Source organism: Pelodiscus sinensis, chromosome 3 (genome assembly GCF_052426305.1).
Source record: "Pelodiscus sinensis isolate ZL-2025 chromosome 3, ASM5242630v1, whole genome shotgun sequence".
Lineage (NCBI taxonomy): Eukaryota > Metazoa > Chordata > Testudines > Trionychidae > Pelodiscus > Pelodiscus sinensis.
In genome coordinates, this window is record NC_143054.1 from 53,172,509 (window position 1) to 53,193,752 (window position 21,244).

Consider the following 21,244-nt stretch of genomic DNA (forward strand, 5'->3'; position numbering starts at 1 on the left):
CAAAGGGGCATCGGAAACTTTATCAAGTCCCTTTTTTCACAAGGCCATCCCCCCCAAATGAATAGATATTTGTCTAACAGTAGTTATAAAAGCAATATATCTAATGCATTTCTTTCATATTAAAGAGAGAGACATTGCAAGGTTCTGTCTTGCAGACATGAACATTAAGAAGGAACTGAAAGGGTGCTGAGGCTAACCCTCTCTTTAAAGCATCAACTACAGTGGTCACAAGTGCTAACAGGGTGTAGGAACAGCCACAATGTACACTGCTATTGCAAAGCAATCTGATCGTATATTCAGGGTACACCGATTTGGATAACCACTTGAATCATCCCATGAATCAACAACATATACAGTGCAAGAAGGCCTTAGTGTTTTAATGTGTTCATCTGCAAAACTGAAAGTTCTCACAATGTTTAATTCTACCTCTAAGAGAATATTTGAGACTGCTATATAATGAAGTATTGTATTAAGACTTACTATTAACATATTTGTTGCTGCATATTTACCTCTTTAATGGCCAATGTTAAATTAAAACAAAACATGTTAAAAATGAAAACACTTTTGGATTTTTGATTTATCTATTACTAGATAACTTACAGACTCAAGAGATCTCTTAATTTAGAATGATCTCCTAGATCCTAGTTTATATTAAACACATTTATTTACCAGTTATTGTTTTACTTACAGTTTGTAGAACAGGTAAAAGCATATTCAATGGATTAGTTAGGTTAGTTCCTAAAATTATAAATCCAGAGTTGATGCCAGCAGAATGTAGAGCTTTATCCAAGCTGCAATAATTAAAGAAAATTGGTTAATTATGATGGCTTTTTTCCTCTCCATATAACTAATTTATTCAGTTTCTTTTAAAGGAATGTCAGATTTAAAAAAAAAAAAAAAATCACTCTTGTTTAACTTTTTTAGAAACTGTTGCAAACACCAAAAAAAGTTAGAATTGAAAACTTTAGTCTCGGCTTTTGAATGTCATAGCTTCCTCTGTATCGTCAGCTATAGTCTGGTCCTGCAAACATGCAAGTCAAGTTATTCATGTGAAGTCAATGAGACTATGTACATGTTTTGGACAATCTATTACTTAGTTTCTCTTAGATGTTTGCATGGTTATTTCACATGAGGAATATTTTTAAAATAGGGAATGTGATACTTATATGCAACTATACCCCACCTGACCCCCCAAAAAATCCCTCCACGGGGTACTCAGGGATAGGTGAGTTAAGACTTCGATTTTCAGTTGGCTACAGCACTATAAGCTTTATGAAAAATGGAAATAACCAGGACCAAAATAATATGCAGAAAGCAGATTAAAGGTGCAAGTGTTGAACAAGGTTTCACTCATAAGCCCATGCTTATTTTATGCCACATAAGTTGTCCCTTTATTTGCATTTGTCTACATGTACATTTATAATTTCTTTGCTGCATCAGTGGCAAAATGCTCACTTTCTTACAGTGAATTATTAAGCAGAAAAACAAAATGACTAATATTTAACATTGTATTGATTCCTCTCCTTCAGCTTTATCCAAACGGAGATTAGGTGTATAATATTGATAGACATACTATTAGTTATCAGCAATTTGGAAAATATTTTTCAATAAAAAAGTATAACACTACAGAACAACTAAAGTAAAGCAGACAACTCTTAAGATGAAAAGATCATACAAATGGATTTTAAATTAGGTAAAATATCAATGCATGATCTGCAACGAATTTACAAAATGGACATTGAAATATACTTACTTTGACAGGAAGAGAGAAATGGTGAACAACAGTGCCACAAGGATGAAAAACACTCCCCAGATGATCTAAAACAAAGATATATTATAATGAAGCTAAAAGCTCTCGGAAGTTGATATTAAAAGCACAAAAACATTATGCTCCATTTTATTGGTCAAGCACTGTTCAAACTGAACTAGGATGATTTTTTTTAATATCATGAGCAGTTCCAGAACTGGTCCCAAAATGGACCCCTGTTATGTTACTGATTGTGAACGGTAATAACTACTCTTTGGAAACGGTTATCCAGCCAGTTATATACCCACCTTACAGTAGCTCCATTTAAGTTTGATAAGGAGATGAGAGACCATATCAAACTTTTGTTGCACTTGAATGAAGATTTATAGTCCTCAGGCAGCAGTTCAATAAAGGTTTTCATTATTTCAAAATGGTATGTGTATTTTTCTAGTTATGCTGACTAGCTTGATAACCCGATCTGAAGGGATGCTGAGGAGCAGGATTTTTACCCAAAATGTCCAGTCATTTCCATTCTTTGTCATAGGGTATGGATATACAGTGGGTCTGATTGCCTCCGATATGGGCCTGCATCCACTATGCAGGAGTTTGGTGCCAGGTGGGCAAGTAAAAATTCAGCCTTTTTGGTAGAAACATACTACTTCCTTTCAGCTCTTTTTGAGGTTGGTGAAATTGATCGTGGTGTCTGCCACAAAATCTTTGCAGGGTCCAATAGGGCCTCGATAACTGGCAAGGCTATTTTAGATGGGGAAGCTTGTGTTGAACATCATGAACCTTGAACCAAGGAGATGTCAAGGGAGTTGGACACTCTTGAATAGGTCTAGAAAGGACTTTAAGTCGTCTTCAGCCATTGGAGGGGCATTGACTCATTGGGAGAAGACAAAGATATACGTAAAGGAGTCAAGGTGTCTTCCTCCTGTGTCTCCTCCAGATCTTCTATTTCCTCTTGTGTAATGTTAGATTTGGTAGATGCAGGTGGTTTGGGAACCACTGCCTGAGGTCTCGCTACCTCTGTCAATTGCAGTGCTGGTGTCTGAACTTTAATGGAGCCCCACGGATCCCTCCCTGCTAAGTTTGTGGGAGTGGAATGGGAGAGAACCATAGGAATGGTTGCCACATCTGGAGTTGGCTCCTTTCATCCCTCCCACCCACAGTATTCATCCCCCAAACCATCTGTTGCAACTGTGAGGATGGTTCTGGGGATGAGTACTAGGGGTGGGGGGGAAGAAAGGAGATTTCTTCCTCATCCTCACGGTTAGTGAATGGAGGAGCTGAGCTTGATGGAACAGCTAGTCTGCTTGGTCCCTCTAATGTAGGTGTGACGTCAGTACCAAATAACTTTGGGCCTGGTACCAGCAGAACTGCCAGGTCTTGAGTGGTAAGCAGCCTTGGAGGAGGAAAGATCCATGCCACCTGTATGGAGTGCTGGATTTGCTGCAGTACCTTATCGCCTCATGCCTTCGATGTGATCAGTATGAGGGAAACTTCAGTATGGGGTGCCGGTACTGACTTCTTGTCTGTACCGGTGGTTCCAGTTGGCCTTTAGCCGTGGTAGGATGTGGCTGTCTGGGTACTGACTGCGTTGGTACCAATATTGTTGGTACCGATGGCGCAGAGGTGGCGGTCTTTGGCACTGAGACCACAGGGCCAGTATCTGTTGAGGACACTGCCCCTCACAGTTTGCTCTATCTCATGGGCCTAGGCTACTCCAGAATCCACCCCACTTCCCTACCTTAAGAGCATACCTTATCCTGCCTTCCTAACGTGGGAAGTGTGTGTTGGGTCCTGCCTTCCTAACGCGGTTACTAGCTCTGTGGCAGCCTGTGTCAGCTATTTGGCTGGTCCCGGGGGGAGGGGGCAGAGGGAGGGAGAATTCCCTGGTACCTGCGCAACCCCTGAAGCTTGTAACTTGTGCGCCGCGGAAGGCCTCTGCTGAAGGGATAACCTCTTGGGTGGCCTATCTGAAGGACGACAGGTGTGCTTCTTAGCTGTTTTCTTGGCCAGAGGCTCCCTCAATGCAGAAGACCCTTGGTCAGAAGCCACCATCAGTGAGGTACAGGTTGCAGAGGCCTGGGATACCAGCTCTGAGGGTTTTAACTGGAGCTTTCTTGCTTTCACAAACCTCAAAGAAAGCGACGAAGAGTCCTGTGGCACCTTATAGACTAACTGAAGTGTAGGAGCATAAGCTTTCGTGGGCAAAGACCCACTTCGTCAGATGCATGTAGTGGAAATTTCCAGAGGCAGGAATAAATATGCAGGCCAGGATCAGGCTGGAGATGACCAGGTGGATCCAATCAAGGAGGATGAGGCCCACTTCTAGCAGCTGATCTGGAGGTGTGAATTCCAAGAGAATAGAAGCTGCTTTTGTAGTTAGCAAGCCATTCACAGTCTTTGTTTAATCCAGAGTTGATTGTGTCAAACTTAAAGATGAACTGTAGCTCAGCAGTTTCTCTTTGAAGTCTGGTCCTGAAGTTTTTTTGCTGCAGGATGGCTACTTTTAGATCTGCAATTGTGTGTCCAGGAAGATTGAAGTGTTCCCCTACAGGTTTTTGTATGTTGCCATTCCTAATATCAGATTTGTGTCCATTGATTCTTTTACGTAGGGACTGTCCTGTTTGGCCGATGTATATAGCAGTGGGGCATTGTTGGCACATGATGGCATATATTACGTTGGTGGATGTGCAGGAGAATGTACCAGTGACAGTATCTGCTCAGACCCTACGCCACCAGCACTCCCAGTTACCTTCGTGACACTACGGATTTCCTGAGAAAACTACAATGCATAGGTGATCTTCCAGAAAACACCATCCTAGCCACCATGGATGTAGAGGCTCTCTACACAAACATCCCACATGCAGATGGAGTACAAGCTGTCAGGAACAGTATTCCTGATGATGCCACAGCACAACTGGTGGCTGAACTCTGTGAATTTATCCTCACACACAACTATTTCAGATTTGGTGACAACATATACCTCCAGACCAGTGGCACTGCTATGGGCACCCGCATGGCCCCACAATACGCCAACATTTTTATGGCTGACCTGGAACAACGCTTCCTCAGCTCTCGTCCACTTACACCCCTTCTCTACCTACGCTACATCGATGACATCTTCATCATCTGGACCCATGGGAAGGAGACTCTGGAAGAATTTCACCATGATTTCAACAGCTTCCACCCCACCATCAACCTCAGCATGGACCAATCTACACGGGAGGTCCATTTCCTGGACACCACGATACAAATAAGTGATGGTCATATCAATACCACCCTATACAGAAAACCTACCGACCGCTATACTTACCTGCATGCCTCCAGTTTCCATCCCGGACACACCACACGATCCATTGTTTACAGCCAAGCACTGAGGTACAACCACATATGCTCCAACCCCTCAGACAGAGACCTACACCTACAAGACCTTCAACAAGCATTCTGTAAACTGCGATACCCACACGAGGAAGTGAGGAGACAGATTGACAGAGCCAGACGTGTACCCAGAAGCCTCCTGCTACGGGACAAGCCCAAGAAAGAAACCAACAGAACACCACTGGCCATCACCTATAGTCCCCAGCTAAAACCTCTCCAACGCAACTAACCAGATCAGCCATACTGTCACTGGTACATTCTCCTGCACATCCACCAACGTAATATATGCCATCATGTGCCAACAATGCCCCACTGCTATATACATTGGCCAAACAGGACAGTCCCTACGTAAAAGAATCAATGGACACAAATCTGATATTAGGAATGGCAACATACAAAAACCTGTAGGGGAACACTTCAATCTTCCTGGACACACTATTGCAGATCTAAAAGTAGCCATCCTGCAGCAAAAAAACTTCAGGACCAGACTTCAAAGAGAAACTGCTGAGCTACAGTTCATCTTTAAGTTTGACACAATCAACTCTGGATTAAACAAAGACTGTGAATGGCTAGCTAACTACAAAAGCAGCTTCTATTCTCTTGGAATTCACACCTCCAGATCAGCTGCAGAAGTGGGCCTCATCCTCCTTGATTGGATCCACCTGGTCATCTCCAGCCTGATCCTGGCCTGCATATTTATTCCTGCCTCTGGAAATTTCACTACATGCATCTGACGAAGTGGGTCTTTGCCCACGAAAGCTTATGCTCCTACACTTCAGTTAGTCTATAAGGTGCCACAGGACTCTTCGTCGCTTTTGCAGATTCAGACTAACACGGCTACCCCTCTGATACTTGAAACCTCAAAGAGAATTTCTTACAGTGATGGCAGCTCTTCAGAGAATGATCTTGTCCCAAACAAACTGATTGGCATGCCCATCAGAGACAGGAATAGACATTCTGCATATCAGCACCATTTATGTCCAGGAGAGCCTGGCATGACTACTCTATCCCTAATAACTACTAACAAGAGAAAAGTATTATTTTTAAACTAACACACACGGGGGGGGGGGGGGGGGGGGGGGGAGAGAGGAGGAAGAAGGGGAAGCAAACCATATAACAAGAGAAAGTTATTAGACAGGATTAGATCTAACTAACAACAACACTATACAAGAAGCAAGCACAGAGAGCTGCTAGTTTCCAACCAAGCCAGGAGCAATTGAGAAGGAACTGAGGGATGATTGATGGCACACACGCATCAGCACATTTGCTGTGGTGCAAGAGGTGCTGCACATGCATGCTGGCACCTAAGAGGGATACTGCTGTTAAAAAGTTCCAATTATAAACACAGGAGCACCAGGATACCTATATTGTCAGGGGCACTCCTCAAAGAAGTGTAAAATTTACCATTAAAAATATGCGTGCCTATACTTGCTATAGCACAAATCATAGAAAAATTTTAAAACTATGTACCAAATGAAGATTTGGATGTACCTACGCAGAAAACTTAAAGCACAGATTTAATTTCCTCTCTTGCTATGTTGGGTCAATATAGAAGAGATCTATGAAGAATGCCATCACTTAACTATTCTTTTGTATGTTATCCTCTCCTAGAAAAAAAAATCAAAACAGGCAAGCCATTGTTTAAAGAGGAAACAGTACTAGAAGAGAAACCGAGAGCTTCTTTTACAAAACTGCCAAAAGGACCTGCTTGTCGAAAAACTCATTTGCGGTAGATAAGTTGAATAAATGAAATATTGTAATTTGGCCCACATATCCATTCTGTATGCTTTCAATAAAGAGGCTTTAGCAAAATGAAAAAAGTTCCAGCTTTCCCATCAGCCAAGAAGGATTTAGAATTTCAAAAGTTATGTTTAGTATTTTAAAGCTACATAGGATTTCCTTTTTCAAAACGATATTGTTCAGCTCAGAAACTTAAAACAGCTAAGTAAGGAAATTTGTCTTTGAAATTATTCAAAAGACTTTTCAGAACTGACTAGGAAAAAAAAATCACCAGATAAACAAAATGCACAATAGAATCCCTACTAAAAGGGAAAACATGGAAATTAGAGTTTCAGGAACAGCTTAGAAAAGAGCCACTTAGCCATACTATTGTCCTAAAAGTCTAAAAAAACCACACTTAACTTCATGTTATGTTTGGGATTTGAGATTTTTAGAAAGAATGTATAATTTATAATGCTAACTAGCTTTTACAAACTAATGTCTCTTCCTCGTGCAAAAAAGTGGTCATAACAGCAGCCATACTGGGTCGGACCAAAGGTCTATCTAGCCCAGAATCCTGTCTACGAACAGTGCCCAATACCAGGTGCCCCAGAGGGAGGGATCAAATCATAAGCCAAAGATTCTAATCTCTGCATTCTATTAAAAAGAGTTGTAGTGTCAACTTGAATATGAATTTAAGGAGACAAACAGTAAAAATTTTACTTCCAAGGACTGAGTTCTAAGTGCATGGCTGGACAAAACAGTTTGAGCTTTGAATATTAACATCAACCTGTACTACTGACATTTCTGAACAGGAAAAATTGTACTAGATGATATTTGGCAATAGGCAATTAAAAAATTCTGCCTTCAATCCCTTAGCATGAGGTCTGTTTCAAAATCTTTGGCTTGTCCTATTTTAATGTTTAAGGAAATTTCACTTATTCCATTTCAATGCAAATTGTACCTATGGAACCAACTCCTTGAATCCAGCACTGATCTAGGTCAGACATTCCCCAGGAAAAAAAATGCAAATTATGGACATCTTGACTGATACATAGTACCAGATTGCTGCAGTTTTTATTAATCCTCCTTACTAGATTCATTTGTAGCAACTGGTATCAATTAGGATAAACATTTTGTCTCCTCTCTATAAGAGAGCCTATGAGGCATTACAGTTGGAAAACACTTCTTTCATTTCTATGACTAAGTGAATAGGCAGCTTCCAGCTTTGTTAGATGTTCATTACTTTTTCTCATTTCCCTTATTTCTCCTCTTCTCCCATAATATAATTGGTACCCACAGATATGACTACCAAATTAAACCCAGTGGTGTCTCTCTTCCATTTACCATTCTATCTATTACCTGGTTCCTAACATATGTTCTGAATGCCAGATCCCATTTGTTGTAGCCAAAAGTGAACTATCTTCTTGACTTTAGTTGTATCACTACAGTACCAGGAGCTCTAACTGTAACTAGCCTCTTCTATACATATACCTTGATTTACTTCTTGTGATGTTTGTAAATGTTCAAAGCATTTTGCTTCATACCAGCTTGTAACCAGACATCAAGACATTGATAACTACACATTGGGCCCAATGATCTAGCAGCATTCCATGCACCTTATACTACTTTAACTTGCTGGCAGGAATACTATGGGTGACTGTATCAAAAGCTCTGTTCAAGTCATAGTACACCACATCCACACTCTTTCCCCAGAACCAGAGAGTCAGTTGCCTTCTGTGAGAAAATAATTAGGTTGATCAAGCACGACTTGCCATTGGTGAATCCATGTTGACTCTTCCTAATCACCTTCCTCTCCAAGCATTTCAAAATTGATTCCTTGAGGACCATCTGCATGATTTCTCCAGGGGCTGGGGTAAGTCTGAATGGTCCAATTCCCTGGATTCTGCCTTTTTTTTTTTTTTAAAGATTGTTATTACGTTTGCCTTTTTCCAATTGGCTGGGGTATCTACCGTTCACCCCAAGTTTTCAAGATAATGACCAATGGCTGTACAATTAACCAACCAATCCTCTCAGTATCCTCTGATGCATTAGAGCTGATAGATAGACATGTGCATGGCCAGCTTTTGCAAACAGTCAGGGCAGCAATCTGGAAGCTGATCTAGTCTGTAAAGACTAAGGCAATAAAAAGCATTCAGTACTTAGTTTCTTTTTCCCCGACCACAATTGTTATTAGGTTGTCTTCCCCATTCAGTAAGGTTCCCACATCTTCTCCCATCTACCTTCTTGTTGCTAACATACGTGTAGAAGCCTCAAATTATCCTTTACATCCTTTGTTGCAAATCCAATTGCACTCTGGCCTTCCTAATTACATCTCTGCATGCTTAAGCAATATTGTTATATTTCTTCCTAGTCATGATTCCCAGTGTCTACTTCTTATAAGATTTTTTTTGTGTTTAAGCTCAAAGATTTCTCTGTTAAGCGAAGCTGGTTGTCTGCCATATTCGCTACTTTTCTGCACTTTTCTTTCTGCACATTGGAATAGTTTGTTCCTGCTCCCTCGATAAGGCTGTGGTTTAAAGAAGCCAACTCTCTTGGACTACTTCTCCTCTAGTATTAGCCTCCCAGAGGATCTTGACCATCAGTTCCATGAGAGAGTCAAAGTCTGCTTCCCTGAAGTTCTGATTTACAGGCAGTCCCCGGGTTACGTACAAGATAGGAACTGTAGGTTTGTTCTTAAGTTGAATCTGTATGTAAGTCGGAACTGGCGTCCAGATTCAGCCGCTGCTGAAACTGACCGCCAGTTCTGACTTACATACAGAATCAACTTAAGAACCCCAGGCGTCCCCAAGTCAGCTGCTGCTAAAACTGATCAGCAGCTGATTCCAGGAAGCCCGGGGCAGAGCAACTCTGCCTCGGGCTTCCTGTAGTCAGCGCTGGTCAGTTTTAGCAGCGGCTAAATCAGGACGCCTGGGGCAGAGCAGCTGGGGTGCTGCTGGGTTGGACCAGTAGCGCCCAGAGCGGCGCTGCGGGACCAACCGGCAGCACCCCCAGCTGCTCTGCCACAGGCGTCCGGAGAAAAGCCTAGTCTGCTGGGGGGGGCATACTAGCTGCGCCCCCCCACCCCAGCAGACCAGGAAGACACGGGCGGCAGACCGAGACGCACCACGGTCCTGCCGCCTGGGTCCTCCGCGGCTTTGCTCCCAGTCTCCCTGGTCTGCTGGAGACCAGCAGACCAGGGAGACGGGGAGCAAAGCCTCCGAGGACGCCGGCAGCGGGACAGCCACGGGGCATCTGGGCTGTCCCACTGCCAGCTTGCCCGCGGCTTTGCAAAGCCGCGGGGGGGGGGGGCGCTCAGGCAGCCCAGGCGCCCCTGGGCTGCCCGAGCCCCTCTGCCGCTTTGCTCTGCGTCTTCCTGGTCTGCATAAGTCGGATCCGCGTAAGTCAGGGACTGCCTGTACTTCTAAATTACAGAAGTACAAAATTGGAAGGGACTTCAGTAAGTCATCTAGTTCAGTCTCCTGCCCTCAAGGAAGGGCTAAGCAGCAAATAGACAAACACCTGTCAGAAATCGTCCAACTAGTTCTTAATAACCGCTACCAGTCCCTATGCAAGTTGTAGTGTGGACAGTCTAAAGTAAGGAGCCATTGTGACCTGTGACAGATTTTGAGATTTCTCTCCATACTAGGAGAGCCCTAACAAATGGAGGAAGACTGATATATGATGTCATATGGAGTTTAAGTACATCAAGAATAACTAGTGAGTCTCACCATGGTTTCAGGAAACCTTTCACAGTGATTCATAGAAAATTCCTAAGTAGTATAGTTATTCGTGTGAGTAGGCAGAAACATTGATATCAGACGTAAGGAATCCTTTGATGAAGAAAGCAAAGTAGATTCAGGGTATTAAAAGCACTGAATTTGATAATGGCTATAAAAAGTTACAGTTAGTTATTTGGGAATGCATATCAAGAGAATTAACTGAATAAAATCTGGGAGATCATGGTACAAAGTTATCTAAAATATTTTAAGGGGTATTTTGGAAAACAAGCAAAGTCCCCTAAGATCTGGCACGAGGGTAAATCCTGTTGAGAATCTATATAAACTAATCTGAAAGAACGAGACCCGAACTCTGAATTTACTGACAAAATTGAAGAAATAGTAAACAAAATCACAGATTTGGAGGATAACATGAAGACTTTTAAGATGGACAAGTGGCAAAATGAGTTTAACATGGAAAGGTGAAAGGGAACGGGAGATAAAATAAGAGGTGGTAGTAAACATAATGGAACAGAATTTACAGAAAATATCAAGCAATAAAACCTGACAGTGGCATGGAATTATATGAAAGAGAAAGTACAGTGTGCATCAGGAAGGTGGGAAAAGATGACTAAAACAATAGAGAAATTAGATATACACAGAGCATGAAATAATGTTAGGCTCATCTAGGATTATTTTTGGAAAAGTATTGATAGTATATGTTATTCATTTTAAATGTAAAGTACTACATTTTTAACATGTAGTCTGTATTAGATACCAAACCAGTAAAAGGATATTTATCTGCAGAGCAACGCTACCTCTAAATCTCTCTCACTGATGTGAGGACTTTTTCCATCCCTGTGCAGAATAAATTATTTATGTGCACTCAGGCATGTGTGAATATGCACCACCAATAGAGACAAAAACCTAACTGAGTGCTCTGTTAACCAGCTGGGTGACATTTGAATTTCTTCTGAGCGGCTGCACAAGCGCATAGGTTAAAGGGAACACTGCTGCAACTTAAGTTAAAATGATTACATTTTAAAAACAAAAGAGCGGAATATAATTTCCTCCTTTATGCATTTCTGACAAGACACAAATTTAGGATGCCAATCATCTAGATAAACGTTCTCTGCACTGTGTTACAACACTGTTAAATGCTGCAGGCCAAACAAAAGACTCTGGTTTAAACAGATAGGCGGAGAAACAACGGCTTTTCATATTATTTTGTTTTAGTATGTAAAACCACTGGCCTGCCAGTAACCTGGCTGGAGGTCATAGGCCCTACAGGTAAGCATTATGTGGTATAAGACTCAGCACTGGGATATCTCTTTTTCCTGTTTATAAGTTTATGCTTATAAACAGTGTGTTTATGCTTTGTTTTCTGCATGAATAATGTTAACACAAAAATGGTATTTTAAGGTGCTTGTATTTTTACTCTTCACACTACATGGTTGTATACAACTGTAGGAGATAGAGTCCTTTTGACAGTTATATATTAATCTCACTTGCTTGGGGGCATGGGAGCCTCCCTTCTGGAGTCTTCATAGATCTAAGTCTTTAAAAAAAGAACACTGGCTGCAAAAATGTTAGAGTTGTTGCTCTGGACATCTTTTTCTCCTTATTCTTTCACTTACAGTGGCACCAGTCCTAGTTCTTGTTCTTATGCTGCTCCAAAGCAGAAGTCAAACAAGGCTGGGAGGTTTTTGGCATTTTTAAAAAATAATCCACTTCAACATCTTCATGATACAAAGTGCAAGGAAATAATTCTACTACAATCCCCATTCACAATTTCCTGTTGCTAGAGTGCTAGAGACTAAAATTAACCAACAAATACCTTGTACTGAAAAAATAATTACACCTAAATTTTGTTTGGAATCAATTATATCATGCATTTAAAGCTTTGAGAAGCAGCTCAATTCATCTCAATCTACACCTGACAATCACTTAAAATTAGTCAGTTGAAGTCAGGATAAAAAAATGGATTCGTCGGCGGGGGGGGGGGGGGGGGGGGGGAGAAGAGGGGGGAAAAAAAAATCAGAACTCATGTTACACAAAGAGATTTGTAGAAACATTCCTGGAGAGGAACATGGGCCAGAAAAGCAGCCAACGAGGCCGGCACCTGTATGGAGTGTGCCACAAGGGGTGGTGGGGAAACTTTAGAGAGGTCATAACACATATGGATGTACACCATGATCCAGGAGATGATGTGCAGTGATGGAACTGGCAGCCCCTTCATATGGTAAACCACTATTATGAACAGCTCTGAGGACTTACGAAAGGGCTTAGTCCCGTCCATGTAGAATTTGAGAGCTTGCCTGACATCCAACGAGTGCAGTCTTTGTTCTTGCGAGCTCTGGTGAGGTTTAGAATAGAAAACCAGAAGGAAAATCTCTTGACCGGTATAGAATGTAAGGACCACTTTTCAGGAGAAAAGCCAGGTAAGAGCAAAGCTGAACCTTGTCTTTATAGAAGACAGTGTGTGGAGGCTCTGATATGAGGGTGTGGAGTTAAGACACCCATCATGAGGAATGCTACTTTCCATAACATGAAAGGTAAAGTAACAAACATGTTAACAGCTCAAAAGGGGAGATCCATTAGCCCAGAGAGGATCAGGTTGTGATCCCAAGACAGAGTAATCAGCCTCACACACGAGAAGAAAGGCCGAAATAGCTGTTAGGTGAACCTTCAATAAGGAGAGAGCCAAGTTCTGATGTTTCATTACTGGGTACTCCAGCACCTGGCGAATGGGGCTGACAATGGCACCGGGTTATGCTGGATGCACCAACAAAAGAAGCACTTCCATTTCACCAGATGTGAGCCATGTGATGAAGGCCCATATTCCAAAGAGTGCTGCTGGACATCTGCATGGTGCCAGGAAGAACCCCTCTGAGCTGTAGAATGATGCGAGATGGAGAAGAATGTTGTTGATTCCTAGATAAGGAAGAACTCGAGCAGTGTCGGGACCCCCAATGCTGTGAGATCTTTTGTTGTCAGCCACAGAAACTGAAGTATTGTGAAGACCCCAAAGCACACCAAAGTGTGCTCTCCATAGAAGCCCTCGAATAGGAATGATTCCAAGAGGCTGGCTGTGAAAGTTGTGCTGTGAGCATGACCGACACTGCAAGTCAGACCAGCTGTGATCATGCCAGGACTAAGCAGCTCTGGAATTGGTAGGCCACATCATGGCCAGCTTCCCCCAGGAAGGCTAGTAGGAAGTGGAGGCCTTATCCTGCGATGGGGATTGTATCATCTCAATGAGGCCCCATGCAGCTTTGAAGGTGTCCAGTGTGAAAGATAAGCCCATCACCAATGGGTCACCCCTTGGAGAGAATCTGAAAGAATGGGATTCTGTGCACAGGAAGGGCATGGTGGTTCAGTGCCATGTGTCAGGAGCTCTCAGGGTCTGCCAATGTCAGAGGTGAGGAGAGAGTGGTCAGTGCTGGATGCACATTGCTCAGGACTTGGCTGCTTTGAAAGGTCACACTGGGGAGTGCAAGTCATGCCAGGCAGACCCCTCAGGGAAGCAACAGTGCCAAGAGGTCCCCTTTTTCAGTGTTGGTCTTAGATCTGAAGGCAGCATACTGTGCATCCAATTACTTGGTGCTGGATCCTGTGTCTGAGGTCACAGAATGCATTCCATAAGGAGCTGTTTCAAGTGAACGTCCTGCTCCTTTCTGATGCATGGTTTGAAGACCTTACAGATCTTGTACTTGTCAGTCTGGTAGGCTTCTCCCAGGCACTGGAGTCAAGTCATGGGGGTCACTCATTGGCATAGACCTGGTGAGTTTGGCATGGCCCACGCGCTGAAGGGAACACAGACATGAATGGTGCTAACTAACTACAGAGAGAGACAGAGAGAGACAGAGAGAACACTAGCTCTTCAAGGCACTTACAAAGCAAGAGAGCCACAAGACCCAACAGCTGTCACTTGCAATCAGAAGGAACTTAGGGATGGTTGGGTCGGCAGGATCATATATAGAGTGCCACAACAGTGCCACTTCAGGAGGCTCCACAACTAACCCAAAGGTAGCAGCTAGGGAAGAGCTTTCTGGTACACATACCTCAACTGGAATACATATTACAAGCATTCTCAGAAGAATAGATACAGACATTGGTAAACCTTCAACACCTGAAGGAAATAAAATAATCAATTCTATACTTTTATTAAAAAATGTGCTAGAATTTGACCAATCATTTTAGACAAACACTTTGATACCCTTATAACTAACGTTTAAGGACTGTATTCTCCAGAACATTAAGCCTATGTTGTGTTACATAAGCAGAGTGGCCTTATAGAAGCTACAAACAGCCAGAGGTAAGTCTCCCTGCACATGGTTCTCTTGCTTAGTGAAAAGTAATCAGTGCGCATAATCAGCTCCCTGCACTCTACCACTTTTCAGACTGTGCTTACACAGGATGGAGAATCAAAGCCCTAGATTAAAATCAAGAACTAAGACAAATCTAATGCGTTAGATGGATGGTGAAAGGATTTAAACACTGCAACTGCTATCAGAAAAAAGTTACAGAAACTATATAGGAAAAAAAGGAATCACTTGTGCTTTATATATTATGTGCTAAATATAATCCCCTTCTCCAGCTCTGGATTTCAGATACTCTTAAGGTACCCTCCTGTGGATATTCTTGTTCCCAGAGTCCTGCTAGGCTCACTTCTGTGAAAAGGGATTGGCCCAGTCCCTCATTCTGGGGCCAGTCAGCTCAATCACCACTTGCCCAAAATGGACAATCTCTTACTCTTGATCTCAAATCTCCAGCCATAGTGAGGGTGATGGTCTGCCCACAGACCATTGTAATTGCCAACAGAGACACTTTTATATTGCCATATTGTATACATTGTTTCTTGGGATGCCATTTTCCTGAGCCAAGGACAAACTGCCAGTGCCTATAATCTAGCAGTCCTTGCATTTTCTTCACTGTTCCTAGAAAAAAGTTTTAAACAGACATACTATTCACACTCCATCACGGAACATTCTTTCCTTATATGTGCTGGCTGCCCAAAGGAGTAGCATCACTCTTGGAAGCAAGTTTGGTCACAGGAGAGCACTAGAATATCCATCTATTGAAGCCAATGAAGACACAGGATGAGCAGTCAGGGCCTCATCCTAGCCCTATCGCACTGTTTTCCAGGGTCTCCTCCTGATTACGGCCCTACCAAATTCATTCCCTATTTTGGTCAATTTCAGTCATAGGATTTTAAAAAAACCCACAAATGCTTTCAGGCATTTAAATCTAAAATGTCAAGTAGCTGTGGAAGGGTTGCATGGTTATTGTTGAGTAGGTTGTGTGCTTCCTACTTCTGTGCTTCTGCTGGTGGCCTTCAAAACTGGGCAGCTGGAGAGTGGTGGCTGCTGGCTGGGGGCTAAGGTCTGAAGCAAGGATGGCATGGAATGGTATTGTTGTTCTGTGCTGCTCTCTGCAGAGCTGGGCCCTCAGTCAGCAGCCAGCACTCTTCAGTCACCCAGTCTGCAGACAGCAATGCAGAATTAAGGGTGCCATGGTATGGTACTTCCATCCTTACGTCTGTGCTCCTGCTGGCAGGGCACTGCCTTCAGAACTGGGAGTCCAACTTACAGCTGCCGCTCTCCAGCCCCCTGTATAGGAGAAAAGCACACAAAGACCAGATTTCATAGTCCATAATGTGTTGTGTGACTGAATTTGGTAGGACTTTACTTATGATTAAGTAGGTTGGCTAGCTCTCTTGAATGAGGGTTCTAAATGTGGACCCCAAATTAGGGGCTTAGTGTATAATTTCTGATTATGAAATGCAACTGAGTGCCAGTCTCCAGAGAGAAGAAATGAAGGTGCATTAGTTATCTTACTTCTCTCAGAGATAGTACCTGCAAGTGTATCATTTGTCCTTTTCATTTTGCAGTGTACATCCTATTGTGGAGCACACAATACACTTCCAGTGCAGGTTTACCGTTGCTTGAATTTGGATCTGCCATCTTATTGTTGAAAACATATGGTATATGAAAGGATTCCCAAATTCTTAAAATAAAGGTCAAAAAAAGATTGCTTGGCATGTATGTCACATTATTCTGCATTCCAATACTGATGCCACATGGTGATTATAGTTCCAGTAGTCCTTTAGTGCTATTATGTTAGGAAAAGAGTCTCCAAAAAAACCTAAAAAAAAAAATCTCCTGAATCTAAACAATGCTTCGATCCGTCTTACTGTAAGTATTTTATTGGTATGTTTGATAACTCTACAAACGGTTCAAAGGTAACTTTGGAGGGTATAGCTGTAGGAGGGGTTATTATTCTCATTTGTATTTTTTTCTATTCTTTATTTGTACGTTACGCTGTCTTAAAATAATTAAAGATAGTGAATTGATTTAAATGAAAATTTAATTATAAATAGAAATAGAAATTCCTTGGTTAACCCTAAAAGGAAGTACTCCTCTGTAGTTTTAAATCCTTTAAAGAACCTATCACTGGTTACCGATACATGCATCAGGTGTATGCAACTATAAGCTGTGTCCTAGAGTCAGACTTAAATACTTGTTTGTGTAGCACACTGTGCAATGAGGCCTTTTTTGTGCAGCACCCTGCACAATGTGTTTTTACCCTATACTACACTGATTTCATGGGGGAAATCCATGATCCAAAAGAGTTGCAGGGGAGTCAAAAGGTTATTTATAGGGGGCATTGTATTGCAACCCTTATATCTGCACTGCCTTCAGAGCTGGGAGGCCAGAATGAAGTGGCAATTGGCTTGGTGTCCGGCTCTAAAGGCAGCGGCTTGCCAGCACAAAGAGGTGACAATACCATACCATATCTTTACTATTATGGTGCTGCTGCCTTCAGAGTTCAGTGGCCAGAGAGCGGTGGCTGATTGGGGCCCAGCTCTGCAGACATCAGTGCAGAAGTAAGTATGGTAACACCATGCCATGCCAAACTTACATCTGCTCTGTTCCTAGTGGTGGCTCTATATCCAGAGTTGGACTCCCTGCCAGCAATCACCACTCTCTCCAGATGCCCAGCTCTGAAGGCAGCACTATGCTACCCCTCCAATAACCTTGTAACCCTCCCTTCCTCCCCAATTACTTTTTTGATCAGGACACCTATACTTATAGGGGTTTAAATAGCTGAAATAATGAAATCTATTATTTTTAAAATCCTGTGACTGTGAAACTGACTAAAATAAATAGCTAATTTGATAAAACCCAAAACATCAGCCTTCAAAATCATAAGCCAAAGTACAAGTAAAATGCACTGGTCTCAGTTTCCCTATTTATTCACATCTACAAAGGTTCTGTGCAATTGCCTCTTCGCAGAGGAAAATGTAAAGTTTTTCTGGTTGTATTTAACCCCCTCCCTCCCAAAGAACCAACTACAGTGTAAAGTTTCTATTATGGCTACATGTTTGACTTAAATAGAAACAAAGCTAATTTTTTTTTTACAAAAATTGAATTATTTAATTCAAATCTTTGGGGAAAAAACTTCTCATTCTTCTAATTAGATATGAAGTTGGACCTTATTTAGTGCCTACAACTGAATATTTGTACTAATGTGTGCCAAGAAACTTGCTTTAACATATTTTGCACCCAAGGAAAACATAGTATGTAAGTGAGCTATATAGAGAATATCCCCACAGAAAAAGAATATTTTTCTTCAGCATTAAAATATTGCACAAACACACTACAATGTGACAACTATGAAAGCAATTACAGAAAGATCTAACTTCCCAGAGTTTTGATGCAGTTTACTAATCAGATAAACTTTACACAAAGCTATAAACTATAAAATGCATTTATTTCTGATTGTAAACGCTACTATATGAATCATTGGCATTTATAGAAATATTTTTAAAAAATCTTCATACAAATAAATTTTACTATTGAGAGTAATGTCAAAACGTATCATAACTGAGTCTCATAATTGCAACCATTTCAAGTATTGAAACTAATTTCTCAATCCTACCCAACTCCTTAACCTTTCCTTGAGAAAATCTCAGGTAAACACAAGCCCTGTGACATGCCTTGAATAAAGTCATGCTCTATAACATCAATGGAAAAAAATATTCCCTAGTAGAAAAAATTTGAGAGAAGGACTTGCCAGAAGGTCCACTTTTTTAAACCAGGAGCACTTAGCTCAAGCATTTCCAATGACTAATTGCCATGGTCTTCCACAGCATGGAAGTAGTTTTCAGGTACATAAGAGACTAGGGCAATATGTTCTATGTAAAGCACTACTCCATAAATCAAGAGTTACATAGTGTGACTGCCAATATCTGAATTAATTTAAGGGGTAGCCTGGTAGAGGGAGGAACAGACAATGCAAAAGTATATCACATCAGTCATGAAATGACAATATAACACTAGCACAAGAAAAATTAACTAGTCCTACAAAATCCCAGAACTCACAAAAGAAAAGGATTCAAGTAGTACTAAATTTGAGATGCAGTTTAGAAGGAAAGTGTCCCAAAATTCATTTAGATCAGGTCAATAAAGTTTTCCTTAACTATTTGATTAAAAACAAAAAGTACTAAGTTTTTAAAAATCAGAAACAAACATTCCACTGCAGTGTCCACAACCAAAAGTCTTGCAAACTTGAAATCAAACTTAATTGCTGTTAAATTGTACAAGCTGTGAGAAATGAAGATAATCAACAATGAATCAATTTAAGATTTAGTTTAATATTTTATAGTATTGAAGCCACTGATAGGAAAACTAGTTTAATTTTTTTTAGTGGGAATATTTTTTCAGTGAGTTTCAGAATTACAGTTCGACTGAAAGCTGAATTCTCCAAGTCTTAAGTTAAATAATGGGCATACTGTAGTACATTGAGTTACAGATCTAAAAAGCTGAGAATACACAGTGCCAAAAACGATGTAATTACTATCAATACAGCCTTGCGTACAAATTAAATTGGGCATAGAGAAATGTGCCATTAGAAATTAAAAGTAACCAAAACTTGGCTCTGTTGTGCATTTTCCACTATATTAGTTTATTCCTTAGATAGAGTTCTAACTAGTTTGTGGTTTCTTATAACACATGCTTGTTTATTAGGTAACAATCTCTAGCAAGGATTCTTCCATTCAATCCACATCACTGTTTTTTCCCCAAGATACTCTTAACAGAAAACAAATTGGATTAATCACAAGGTGCCAAACTACATCTGCACTTTCAAGAGTAAAAGTGCTGATTAAGTTGGGTTTCAGCCAGTGACTTTTCACAACACGGATCATTCTCCAAAAGCCTTTGTCTCATGCAGTTTGTTACTTACATTAATGTAATGCTAATTACAAGTTAAATGTATATTAACAGAGCAAATTCTCCATCTACCTTTTCACCTTTGAGAGACACTCTGATTCTGCTGCTTCTTTGTTACAGAAGTAATGCTTTTTAGTGATATATTGTCTTTGATTTGTATGCCTCATCTTAACATGTGTTTAACTTTTCAAAGGCTATCTAGGGTCTACGATGAAAGGTTTGGCAACAGAAGTGCTGTTGACATGCGAAAGTCACCAAAAGTGAAAACTGGTCAAATCAATTTTTCTGTTTTCCATTGTCGACATTTCAGGTCCACATTGTTACCACCCTGACAACATACGAGCAAAGCAACATGGGTAATATTGTAGGAAGGCGCAGCTGATCCTTTTGCTTCTTGGGATTCCCTTGTAGCTCAGAGTTTTCCATGCTAAGGAATGTCAAAAGCAGCACAGTAGTCTTTCTAGCCCCTACCTCCCTCCTGCTGTAGAACAGAAGTATTCCAATTATTTGGTTTTTGTTTGTTCCCCAAACCGAATAGCTATCTTAGCTGTCAGATACTTCCCCGAGCTTTGACAGGGGAGGAGTGCATGCTGGCAGGACAGCAGAGATCACACAGAGGTATTTTCGGATACTGGCAGAATCCAGTTTTTGACAAAACAGTGTCTATTCTGGCTCTCTGATGATAAAGGGAGGGGGAAAAAGTCTCCCACAGGGTGGAAGTTTTGCGTCACCAAAATGGGGTGTTTTTCCCTACAAGTCATATTGCAGAGTAGACGCTCTTATTGTGTCACCAAAAGGCAGTTTTGAAACTTTCACAATAAGACTGTTAAAAGAATAAACTGGTGAAAACTCAATTATAATTATGCTCTACAGAAAAACTTAAAGTTAATTTTTACCCATTTTACAACCCACATGATGATTAATCTATATTTAGATAGAAATTATTTAAAGAAAATTCATTTTAAGACCTAAGTTACTTAGACTCTCCCACCCACCCATCCTTTTGCTGACAGACTTGTAGGAACTAAGTCAGACTAGCTTGATAATCTAATGGTTACAGGGCTTTCACAGAAGAGACCTGCTCTTAGATCAGGTCTTCTTCAGTAAAAAAAGAGCTATGCCATGCAGGCAAAATAAAACATTAGGGACCATCTTGATTAGGACTGTTCTGATCCTCTGGCAGGCTTGCATATGGTGTTTGCTTCTACAAAGCAAGCACATTCTGGAATAACCACCACCAACACACAATTCAATGATCCTGATGATGGGGGGGGAGCTGTCAAAGCTCTCGAGGTTCCCAAGAGAATGACATACATAAAACAATATTCCCTTTTAAGATACTTCTAAACAGTTTATAATCCTATAACAGGCCTTTAAATCACAAAATAATGAAACTATTGGAATTATTTTATCAACTAGTCTAACTTAGCTATAGT

The 21,244-nt window shown here is 41.2% G+C and overlaps 1 protein-coding gene across 1 annotated transcript in view; it reads right to left on the reverse strand.

The window, feature by feature from the left end:
* LMBRD1 (LMBR1 domain containing 1) overlaps positions 1–21,244 on the reverse strand; it is a 169,510-nt gene that overhangs the window by 64,648 nt on the left and 83,618 nt on the right. The window contains exons 10-11 of the mRNA XM_006127231.5: positions 1,754–1,818; positions 689–791 (exon numbers count right to left, since the gene is read on the reverse strand). Coding sequence (XP_006127293.1) covers positions 689–791; positions 1,754–1,818 — 168 coding nt within the window. The remainder of the gene's footprint in view (positions 1–688; positions 792–1,753; positions 1,819–21,244) is intronic.